General features: G+C 47.4%; 1 protein-coding gene across 1 annotated transcript in view; it reads right to left on the bottom strand.

Annotated features, from left to right (window-relative positions):
• Window positions 1-2910: 2910 nt before the first annotated feature.
• RAPGEF5 (Rap guanine nucleotide exchange factor 5) overlaps window positions 2911-12317 on the bottom strand; it is a 236092-nt gene continuing 226685 nt past the window's right edge. Inside the window, exons 25-26 of the mRNA XM_088018447.1 lie at window positions 9905-9959; window positions 2911-6941 (exon numbers count right to left, since the gene is read on the bottom strand). Of these exons, the coding sequence (XP_087874573.1) occupies window positions 6823-6941; window positions 9905-9959 (174 nt within the window). The 3' untranslated portion in view covers window positions 2911-6822. The remainder of the gene's footprint in view (window positions 6942-9904; window positions 9960-12317) is intronic.

Below are 12317 nucleotides of genomic sequence, written 5' to 3' on the forward strand. Positions count from 1 at the left end.
GGGCCCTGGAGAGGTAAGCAGAAGCCAGAGGGCACTTGCAGGCAACCGAGCTTCAGTTCTATAGCCTGGAGGCGCCACTGAAGGATTTTGAGCCGGGCGGAAGCATGATCACATCTGTGTTTTAGGAAACAAAAATTTTGAGGACAGTTTGGAGATTATATGGGGGGAAATTCATGGGACCGCCTGTGGTGAGGGAAGGACACAGAAGTTTACTGTAACGACTGAAATACTAGACAGCAAGGGCCTGAGCTCAGTCAGGGGGATGGGGATGCCGGTGGAGAAGCTGATGAGCAGGGCGTGTCGGAGTGGGCAGTCAAGATGGTCTCCATACTGTGGACTTAGCCTGGTGGTAGCCTCACCATATGAGATTCTCCCAAAGGAACTTCTGAGTTACGAGATAACCAGAGACCCACTGTTGTCACAAAACTTGGGAAAGATCTTGCCATTGCCTTAAGTCTCCCATGTGGGCTAATTGCTTTTGACACTTGAATCTTTCTTTCCTTTTTAAGATTTGTTTATCTGAGAGAGAAAGAGAGAGAGAGAGCACGAGCGTGAGGGGCAGAGGGACAGAATCTTAAGCAGACTCCTCACTGAGCACGGAGCCTGAGGCGGGGCTTGATCTCACGACCCTAAGATCATGACCTGAGCTGAAATCAAGAGTTAGATGCTTAAACGACTGTACCACCCAGGTGCCTCTCGACTTTAATCTTTCTGCTGCACCGTTTTTGGTTTTGTTTTTGTTGGGACTATCAGAACAAGTGGTCAGCTACAGGGATTCTCTCAGAACGCGATTATTTTCACGCAAGTTCTAACTAGAAAATACCGCCTCTAACCACACACAGACAGCATGGGAAACTCCAGACGTCTGTGAGCAGGAAAGGGGCCTTCCGGGAGGAGCACTCAGAACCACTTCCCAGGGCAGCATCTCAGGCAAGCAAGGCTCCCAGGCTGGGCCTGCCTATGGGTCTTCTGGGAGAAGAGAAGTCCAGTGAGGAATGCCTGACTTTTCTACGCTTCCCACTTCCAGGTCTAAAACCCGGGGATGTCAGAAATAGCCTGAGGTATTGGCAGCAAGTCCACAACAGGTGGACCTGTTCTTGGCTTCCTTGGGGAAAATGCCCAGGCGCACTGAGATCTGTAACATGGTATAGTGTTAGCAGGAAAGAAATGGTGAGGTGATATGGCTGGCCAGCAGGGAAGGGCTAGGAAGAGTTCCCACCCTCCATCCCCTGCTCTGCTTTCACCCTGGAGTGCCAGAGCCATGCGGGGAGGACCCAGAAGTTCCTTTCCCCCCAGGATGGGGTGAAGCACAGGACTCAGGGGTGGCTGCAGAGCTTACTTATGGGACTGCTGTGGTGAGGAGTGAAATGACCCTGTGGCAGAAATGCCCTGAAAACCAACCATAGGGAATCCTAACCCACCCCCTGGAAGAGCCCCCAGCCTGGGGTGGGGGAGGAGGGAGGCATAATGAGGAGCCACAGTAGGGCTGAGGAGTAGGTCAAGTTCCTCCTGAGCAAACATCATGTCACCGTAAGAGAAACAAAACCGAGAGCTACCGTTGGACCCAGTTCTGAGTGTGTTTGGGGGAGGAATCTCAGCTTGCAGCCCCAAGAGCCAAGTGCAGATGCTCGGGACCACACGCTTCTGCAAAGTACGTCTGTCTTGCTTGTTGGGTGTGCCTTTCTTGTGCTGGGAAAGGCTGCTGGTGCTCCCGCTAACTAGGACGCAATTGTGGGGTCTTCTGGAGCACGAGTACTCTACTGAAGAATATTAGCAGGTCTAAAGCATTAGGAATCTTGTTTGTTTAAAGTAGTGAGTGGGAAGCAAATACACAGGTGACTCAGCGGGGACCCAGACGACCTCAGAGAACTTTCCCCTGACACTCAGAAGGGCCACTTCTGGGTGATGAGAGTCCAAGAAAATCATCTTCTGGTCTTCTTTACCCTTTCCCATATAAAGACAAGGCCTCTGCTTGGCTGTGTGACAACGAGTAGTTTCATCCATGAGGCGCTCTGCAAAGCCAGACTACTGCCCATACACTGAGGGAGAGGACAGTTTATCAAGAAAGACATGCCCTGGGAGACTTCATTAGCGTGGGTTAAATTCTGCTGAGGTAACAAATCAGCCCCAAGCCTCAGTGGCTTCTAATGATGATGTTTTATGTTTCACTCAAATTACATGTCCTTCCCAAGCTGGAGAGGCAGGCAGATGGAGACACCTCTTCCTGGAACATGGTAGGTCTCATGGTGGAAGCGACCTGGCAGGCATGGCTATCTTGTCAAGCTTTAGTTTACAGGGTGCACAGGTCACTTCTCCCCATTTTTCACTGGACACAGCAGGACATTTGGCTGCTCCTGAGTTCAACATGGCGAGATACCTAATCCTCTGACAGGAAGGAATTACCACATGCCAAAGCTTAACATTGGTGAGCAGAAGGTATGATCCTGCCATAAGAAGGGGTAGAGATTTTTGAACCATGATATGGTCTAGTCTTCCCACTGCCCCAGAGCTGGTTATTAACCTTGTGCTTCACTGTCCCTCCCACAGCTCTGGTGCAGGCAGGGCCTGGAGCTTCCCTCGGTATCTGGATTGGTAAGGGAGAGGTCCTGGTCCCACCTGAGTGTGATGACAGGGGTGACAGAATAGGAGAATACTGATGTCATTTCCTACACAAGGTCTTGGGTCCCCCAACAGCCCCATGGCAGCCTGGGAACCTCTCCACCTACTGGTGGCTCTCTCAGTGAGCAAATGATTTCTGGGTCCCAAATGGTGAGGGCCAGGACACAGGCTACGGAGCCCACAGATGTGGCAAGAAGCTATGAGGCATGAATAGTATCTTGAACATAATCTTATATTTGGAAAAGCAATTTTTAAAAAACACTTGAAAATACAAGATAAGGTAACAGTGACTTATATAAGTTTTCACCTTATATTGCTTGGCCATTTTTTACATATAAATTATTGCTTACTAGCTTCGATAAATACACAGACAATCATATATACAGAAGCAGGAAGCACGGCATAAGGAGAAAGAAAATACTGTTAATGGCAATTCTGGTAATTCCACAAGTGTTTCATATTTACCAGCTCTTATAATGGTGGAAAACTACAAAGTGTAGTCCCTGAGAAGTTAGGTAGACACCCCGATTGCGGGTTTTCTATCTTCTAATTGTTAACGCAAGCTGAAGATGTCACAGCAGTCCTAATTAATGGTACATTAAAAGGCGAGAGTCCTTGCTTCAGGGCATCAATTTCATCCCAGTATTTAATAACCATGTAATACGAATACAATAAATAGGCTATGCAAATAAATATCACTCTGCTAAAAAACGTGTAGTATATACAGCTTTGCTTTATACAGTAGTACAATTTCACTTAACTTTTTGGCAATTTTTAAAAACTTTTCTTTCCCCTACTAGTTTTAAGCACGACGGCCCACTCATTAATATGCAGGCTGAAATTTTAAGGACATGTCTTTGAAGCATTTAAAAGAAACTCCACATTAGACAACTGCAGTGGACCTGATCTTCCCCCATTTTAATGTTTTTGCCTAGTTTCTGAGAAGCTTGGATTAGCTATGCCACTCAAGAACGCGAGGTCTGGGATATGCGCTGTACGTGACGGCTGTAACAAGACAGTGGGGCTGGGATTGGGGCCGTGGTGAAGCCCAGCTCCAGGGACCAGAAATCACCAGCTCCCTCTTTCATGCAACTGTCTCTCTCTATTCAGAGGCTAGTCTGCACGGCGCAACGCCTTCTGCTTACCAACAGGGAGGCCTGGCTTTTTGCTTTATTCCTCATCCTTGTGAATTCAACGTATGCTCCACCCAACTTGCTTGTGGACAGGGGTCTAGGAAAATGCATTTATTCAAACAAACAAGTATCAGATGATACTAACATAAAGTGAATGTAGGTCATAATATTTAGCACTATAAGCAGTTGTTAATTGTACAGATTATAACAAAAGTGAATTTAAAACACTGTAGCCTTTGGAACATCTGCAAATATGTATGGAGAAAAGTTTCAGAAAGGCTGCAGTTTTGCCCTCAGGACCCTGTCCTCTGCTAACTTCTAAGCAGGGATGCTTTGCTGGAATGCTGACAAATCCACAGGTCCTGCAGGACTGTCTGGAGGTTGTGCTGTAGCAGTGAGAACCCAATGAGAAGTGCTCACGTGCCACTTGCTGAGGAAGGTGCCAGGTGACAGGAGGTTTTCAGAGTGAATGGAGATCTTAGGCAACCACACAAATCTAAGACCTGGGAAGGAGCTTGGACATCTTTGTCCGCCCTTCTAGCCAGAACAGAACCTATTCCCAAGAGATGTGGGCAAATATTTGGAAAGGGAATACAGCCCATCCCTCTTCAGAGGGGCCCTTGCTGCGGGACAGCCCAGCTTTGTGAGGGCAAGTTTCATGCTGAGCTAAATCAGGCTCCCACGGTTCCGCCTTTGATTCTTGAGTTCCAGATTTAAGTCTTCAAGGGCTTCGGAAACTGCTGAGCTGCTGATGCTTGGGAAATCTCTGGAGACAGTTGTTAAATTTCAGAAAGACTTGGAAATTCTGACATTCAGAAGACAGGGATGAAAAAGCAAATGTAAACTACACCAAAACCCTCCCTTCCCGCTGCCGCCCCGAGTCACGTGACCATGGCTGGAGCAAAGTGTGGGCAAGCATCACATTCTCCCCGGCCTGGGTCCACCCACACTGGGTGGCATACTGACCACACCATTGGAAGGTGTTCAGATGTGATGTATGTGTGGATTCATCTGGCTGTGTAAGTATCTGAACTGGGATCCAAGCAGCAGGTGCTATGCTGAAATTGTTCTCCACTGAAAATGAGTCCTCGAGAGGTAATGTTCTGGTGGGAGGATGGAGACCTAATGTGAACAGATCTAATGGTAAAATGTGGAGACAATGTCAAAATGGCCTGACATGATCACACTGGCCAAATGATCCTCCCTAGAGCAGAGAAAAGGCGAGAACACGGGCCTTTGTGCTGTAAGCCCAGGCTATCCCCAACAATTGCCAAGGGGAGAGCTTTTGCCTTGATCGGCCGCGAGAGGAGCCGGTTTTCCCCGGTTCCGCCAGCTCTCGTCTTCTCCAGGGTCTCAGTCCGTTACCCGGTAGCCTGAGCTTGTCTTTGAGTGGCCCAGCCCTGGATGGTGCCTTTTTCTTATACCCCTGTTAGTTTTCAGGACTCAAGTTTCAACTGCGAGGACAGATGGAGTCTCTTTGAAAGTCCTCCCCAAATTTTCTCCACGTGGTTCCCTCCCGTGATCTCGCAAACTCGGTGTGGTTCCCAAGCCCAGGAAACAGCGCTGCTGAGGGTATCAGCAAGTATCAGGCACATCTCTGTTATAAGGTGTGGAATGGACAGCAGGAAGCAGTTCTGTGCGGGCACCTGAGGGATGGGCGGGCAGGAGCGTGGAGAATTCACCCGTGTGGAAAATGAAGGCTGAGGACATGAAGCAGGGCCCTTGTATTTTAGCAATGTGACGAGCACCTAGCCAGCAGCGGTGGATTTCACTCTTGTGTCCCTCAGGCCTTTGTTGTTCACGGGAAGCTTGAGGGAAATACTCTAACCAGTTCTTCAGAATAATAAGAGGTTTTATTTGCTAGAGGAGCCAAAATAGGAATAAAAATAGACTAAAAGACTCTGAGACTTTGGCAGGGGGGAAGACAAATTATAGAAAGGCTCTGGCCCTTGGTTGGGAGGTGGACTGCAGGACTTCTAAGTGTCCAATATCAATCAGACATTTGGGTATTTGGGGGTTCTTATTTGCTGTAAGATGGGCGGTCACTAGTCACTGCCTTGCTCTTGTCTCGTGAGGGCTAAGTGCATGCCACATCAATCCCACTTAAGCCTCCCTGCGGTGGCTGTTACTGAGCAGCCCGCTGGAGGCCGGCAAAACAGCAAGGCGTCATCAGGCACAAGACGGCAGACCTCTGGGACTCCGGTACCCCTCGAAATCGTTACTGAGCGCCTACCGTATTCTATCATACACTGTGCTTTTTAAAAAATCACATTGTTTCCAATAAGAAATGCGAATCTTCTTGCATATGTGAAGAAAATCCCCCGAAATTAAACAGTGAGTCCATTTCTTGCAGATGACTACTATTTTTCCTTATTGGCAAAGTGACGCAGCCTAGAGCTGATCAGTTGTGCAGAAACGCATTTCCCCCACAAGCCTACATCGACAAGTGACTGTGGATGCAAAGAAATGCGTGCTTTGACATTTCCCTTCTGGGAATCAGAGCACGGAGGCCAGCTGCTGGCCCTCACTAACTTCCTAGACACGAGGGGCTTTTGGTGATGTCACTATTTGTACTGACAGCAGCCACTCCTTTACCCTGGAAATCTAGAGATGCCATCACTGTCTTTAGGTGTTCAAATGAGCTGCTTCTCTGACAGCCTATACACAGTAATCTACCACGAGGCAAAGTAAAACTCTTGGCTCATGCACACTCGTGGGGACGTATTTGTTCACTAGGACAAGACATGCTCTCGTCTTGACGCTGGCACATCCCAAGATCAAAACTGGGCTGGATCAACAAGGCAGTCAGAAGAAACCAGACTTCTCCATTTCAAGAATGCTTCTGACTCTTTCTGCCTTCTCACTCTGAGAGCAGCTCGGAGAGGCCTCTCCCCATCTCTGGCGGCTGACATCATCATTTCCTGAACATGCTTTGCTTGGCTTTCCTGTGTGCGTCTTATGCTGATAAAACTCAGCAACTTTTTTTCTCACAGGAAAGCAACGTGCTCAGCACTCACGTGCCCACAGCTCAAAGTGCAGCAGTTATGGGGGAGGTGCGGGGGGCGGGCGCTCACACCCGAGGCTCGATCCTGTGGGATAGCTCAAACAGGGCCTGCTGGCTGTCAATGACATACAGGTGATTTACGTAGGATTTTAACTCCTGGTGCTCCTTTGGAGACACATCGCCTCCTGTTTTTTTGGAGGAAAAAAAAAGACAAGTCAATCTCATGAGAGCAGAAACACTGTGTTTAAATACCAGCAAAGTCTCACGGTGAGGCTTCGAGTACATCTACCAGGTAGACGCCTAAGTCAGCATGCCGGAAGGGGGGTCTGTATCCTCACAGTGGAGATGCTTCTCCAGCTCAGACTCGGTCCTCAGGTCAGGTAATTAGACTGGCAAGCTATCTGTTTTACTAACATTCATAGAGCACTTATTACCTAACGTTATCTAGTATTCAGTGATTGCCTTAGTGGCCCCCCTCCAGAATGGGAAGCTGCAGAGACACACAGCCAGGAGGGGGCAGAGCACCACCGGCGCCCAGGCCACGTGTCCTGAGTCTGCATCCACGGTCCCTCGTCACAGCAACTGCCTGTCTCAGTGGCTTTCCCTGGCTCTTCTAGCTCAGTCTGGAATTGTCAGAGATCACTGCTCATCTGCTCAGTGCACGGACACCATAGTTTGTTTGTTTAGATGCCGTATAATTCTTTGGCATCCTTACTTTTTGAAAAAAAAAAATGAAGGAACTATTTGAATGAACAGGTATCACAGAACTGAACTTAAGGTATGTTTAACAGGCAAAGCAACTTCCAGAAGTATGTGGATGGGCTAATGTCTACCCTGCAAAGGACAAGGCAAGGGGGTTTTCCACTCCCAAAGCCAGGGCTGTTAAGAACGTGAAGGGCCGCAAGAAGCTTTCGTCCCCCGTGAGCACGTACGTCCGTGCCACGCCGGTGACAGCTCTGATAAGGAGCCTGCACAATGGGGCAAGCCCACTTCCCAGAGCCAAACCCAAACACAATCCAAAAAAATCCCCCCAAACCTCAAGGCACCAGGGGCCTGACTAAACTGCTATAGAGAAACAATGTCCCTGTGAGACAGATGGTGACGTCACCCCCCCCCCGCCCCCCGCTTCCTGGTATCTCAGATGGGAGCAGTGGCTTTTGGCTTGAGGAGAAGGGCCCGCAGGGGGGCTAAGCATTTTAAAGCAGCAACTTTTTTCTCTTGGTGAGGTCCATTTTTTCCTCCTCTGTGACACCTGTGTTTTATCACTTAAGGCATGTATGACATGGGTAGCTTGTAATTCTTAAGGTTTAATGGCAAATGAGGCTTCCTGGTTTCGAAGAATCAAAGCACCAGGAGTTAACGTTTTTTACCATTGCACTTGTTTGGAAGTGACCAAAAAGTTGTATTATTCTAGAACACCTTCTCTGTGAGACACTGAGAGACTGCTTTTGGTTTAGTAATTATTGGCTTAGGAAACATAGTGGTACAAAGATAATTTTCTTTTTAATTTTTTGGCCTGAAGATGGCAGAACGAATGAATGGTTCCCACCATGACAAGTGACAACTGCATGGCACTGTATAATTTTTAAGTGGCTTGATTAATGTCATCTTACTTTATCCCCATTGCTGACATGGGTTTACTATGTCTATATAAACTGTCAAAATTAATTTCACTAATTCAGTCACAAACACAATTTCTAAAGATATGTAAATACAGAACACAAAGAGTTACGCTTTGTACTATGCAGACTTAACTCCCTGGTGATGGGAGGTTTAAGACAGGGTCAAGGCCACCAAGCCAGTATAACCTTCCTGCCCACACTTGCAGAGTCTCTTGGTCAGTGAGACTGATGCTTAGAATGAGCTGAGTACCCATCAGTACTTGGGAGGCAAGGGAGGATGAAAACCCAACACTCAGCAACATTATGCTTATACATTTGAATGAATCTCCACGACAGTGTTATTATCACTGTTTCTATGGTAAGTGAATCTATTGTGTGCTTCATAGAGAATTCCATAAGCACGTATCAGGTGGCAGGAACTGATGTAAGTATTTAAAAACTCAGGTCCTGTATCTGTAACTCTCCCTTTCAAGCAGAAACTTGGTAGTTCATACAGAATTTCCGTTGCTTTGTAGGGGACAATACTGCCAGTCAAGACCAGCCGGGACAGAAAAAAATTCCCAAGAATATGCACCTATCCTTAGGAAGTAGGACTTGGATCTTTCTACTTTATGTGTACTTCTGTATTATTGAAACAATTACTTTATAATGAGGATATTTTACTTAAAGCTTTATTTAGTGGTCAGCTTTGATTGACTTATAATTACTGAATTTAACTTCCTAATTTTTTTTTACTGCCCTTCTTATCTACAGAACCTGCACAAGGCAAAGAAAAGAGGATGGGTCAGGAAATGAGGCGGGCTCTGCCGACCGGGTTCACTCTCTGAGGCTCCGCTTTTCTGCTCTGTGTTAACGATTTCTGTGCACCAATCACCAATACCGGTGTCAGGATGCCGGTGCCCATGTGAACGCTCCTTGAACTCAACAAAGTTGACTTCCCTCCTTCCTGCAGGGTTTTAATGCTATTTAAACATAGTGTAAATCATGCTTGAGGTTTAAAAAGGAACACATATTCCTATATACGTTCATCTCAGTGGGGAGTCCACAGAAGTGCTCAGAAAAATAAATTTTCAGTGAAAGGTGGCTCCAGACAGGAAGTTTTTGTTGGAGAGGAGGAAAGATTCTGGAAGGCTGCTTCAGGCACTTCTGCAAACCATGTTCCTATTCCAGGAAGGCTCCAAACAAGGAGTTTAGGGACAGGGTCGGCCCTGAGAAACCCACTGGTGACTGGGAGCCCCAGGACAAGCAAGTAGACTTTCTGGGTCAGGGGTGCAGTGGGGAGCCTCTGATCATCTGAGGTCACTCTGTATGGGGGAAACCCGCTGCTGAGAGGATAAAAAGCCACCGTATCTTGTCTTCCTCTGCATCCCAAACAAGGCAGTGACGAAACGAGAAGAGAATACAGCATCTGCACATTACACTTTATAATCTGTTGCAGTACGTTCCCACCAAACACTTGTGACTGGCTCACAGTCTGTGCCCAGGGGCGGTGAGCTGACACCCCGTGCCCGAGTCCCAGTGCTCACCAAACTGATTAGTCCTGCAGTGTCTCAGGGTTCGGACTGTGTCGGCAATCATGTGCTGCAAGGGAGAGCAGGAAACGTATCAATGGAAGGGTCATTTCGGGTGCTGCTGGGGTAGCGGTACCCGCCGGGGTGAAAGGATTTTACACCCTTGGGTGCAACCAGAAGAGCTGTATTTGGAACTGGACTTTAACTGAGAATATTGAGCTTGGATTATGAAAGGATATTCAGTCTTCGTCTGCAGAAACAGCACTCCCAACCCGGGCTCCCCAGAGCCCAACTGAGCCCTGGGTTTCCACATGCCACGGACTCTAACAGCCCATTGTTTACACAGTGTCAGGAAAGCCAGCACCCCCACCCCGTCTGCCTGTCCAAATCTGCCTAGGCTTTTCATGTCAGAGGATGTTTTGCCTGTTCTCCGTGAAGCCTTTCTGAAATTTCCCTTCCGAAACTGGGAGGCTCCTTGGGACAGTATAGACTGGCCTGTGTGGTCGGCACTGTTCGGGATCTTTGCACCTCCTCTAGGCCGGGTGCCACTAGAGGGTTCTGCATGCCTAGCTCCTGTCATGTGTCACACGGTGACTCCCGCATACGTGTTGAATGCCCGTAGGAATACTGGTGGCATCAAAGACTCAGTATCTCAAATCAGAACAGGAAAGGAGATAGTCACAAAAGGCAAACATTTTCTAAAACACCAATGTCATTACAGAGACTGTTCTCTGTTTACGATTTACATTCCCTCCTACGGTCCTCAGGATTTTGCTTTAATTTCTTTCTTTGAAGTTCTCACCGATCTGCAGGCAAAAGTCTCCTTGACCTTATGGCTGCCTTTGACCAGATCCCATGAGCTCATACTCGGGTACCCCCAACAGTCTTCTAGCTCTCTCGTTTTTAGTGTTCCACCATGAAGGAGAAAGACAACATTTAGGACAACATTCTGCACTACTCCCCTCCGGTTGCTAGTATAATCTCCACACACTGTTGCTATCATGTTCTAGTCCTCTGGAAAATCCACAGTGACTTTCTAATTAGCTTCATCTCAAAATCCAAACATCATCCTATTATTCGAGAATCAACATTATTCATTATCTGGTCCTCCAAACTTCCCCAAACATGTCATTATCTTTCCCATCCTGCGTGTACACACCAAGCAAAGGCTCATCCATATACAGCAAGCCCTCAATGAATTATTGCTTGAAGAATATTAGTACAAAAATTTTTTATTTAGTATCTGTGAAAACTATAGAAACTTTGTTTGAACATGACCTACTTATTAAATTGTTCTCCCCTGTACTTCTAATTTACTTCTACTCAGTAGTGGAAAATTAAATAGGACAGTGATTAGAGCAGTAGCTCAGGCTGCCTTTGTAAAGGAAATGAGACGTGACTCACGTCTGTGAATGTATTGTTACATTTCCTTCCCCAAATTTGACCGCTATTCCCAGGGCGGGTCTCTCATTCTAAGCTATGGCGTCACACTGATTTCTATCGTGTGCCATTCGTGTGGCTCACGGGAGCCCCGGGCGGATGCAAGGCTGAGTACTGAGCACCGCAGTGAAACCCGAGTCCTGGTCCCCATCTGTGGCTTTCCTGAAGCAGGAAGGAGGGGGAAGATCTGGTAAAGGATGACGCTCTCGACACGGAGGAGTCGAGAAGAAAAAGAGAAAAACGTCTGTTTCTTCGTTATTTAATAGCTCAGGGCTGAAACGGTTAGAGCTGCTGAGACAGCAGAGGGCACGACAGATGTCTCATCAGACCCAATGCGCGCTTCTGGGCCTTTGCGTCGTTGGACTTAATGGGTTGGCCTGTATCAGCCAGATAAAGAGAATACACGGAATTGTTTGCTAGCTGGCTTAAGCTAATATCCATCATGAGGAACTGGCTTCTCACCAGTTAATTCAGTTAGGTTCTATTGGTTCATTATTGTGAAAGATGATCCTGTTTTTGCTTAAGGGAAACGCTGTTCCTTGCTAAGAAACATTCCTTCAAAATACTGACTCCATTAGGAAATTCAGTTTCCTTCCCCAGCATGCAAGTAGAACACAGGGCTGTGTATAATGCAAAATAGATTTCTGTCCTTCGAAAAAATGTGAATTCACCCTGTTTTTTCTGTGCAAGGAGGGGGTCAGCATGAGGTGGGCTACATCTTAAGTGCCATTTACTTTGAGGACCAGGAACTCCCCAATATTACAGAATCTGCTCTCTTTTTCTTTTTAAATTTTATTTATTTGACAGAGAGAGAGAGAGTACAGGAATGGGGAGTGGCAGGCAGAGGCAGAGGGAGAAGCAGGCTTCCCATGGAGCAGGGAGCCCGACGTGGGACTCAATCCCAGGACCCTGGGATCACGACCTGAGCCAAAGGCAGACGCCCAACGCCTGAGCCACCAGGCACCCCGAATCTGCTCTCTTTAGCAAT

Source organism: Eumetopias jubatus, unplaced genomic scaffold, assembly GCF_037043125.1.
Source record: "Eumetopias jubatus isolate StellerSeaLion01/CBP00866 unplaced genomic scaffold, mEumJub1_p1.0 scaffold_14, whole genome shotgun sequence".
Classification (NCBI taxonomy): domain Eukaryota; kingdom Metazoa; phylum Chordata; class Mammalia; order Carnivora; family Otariidae; genus Eumetopias; species Eumetopias jubatus.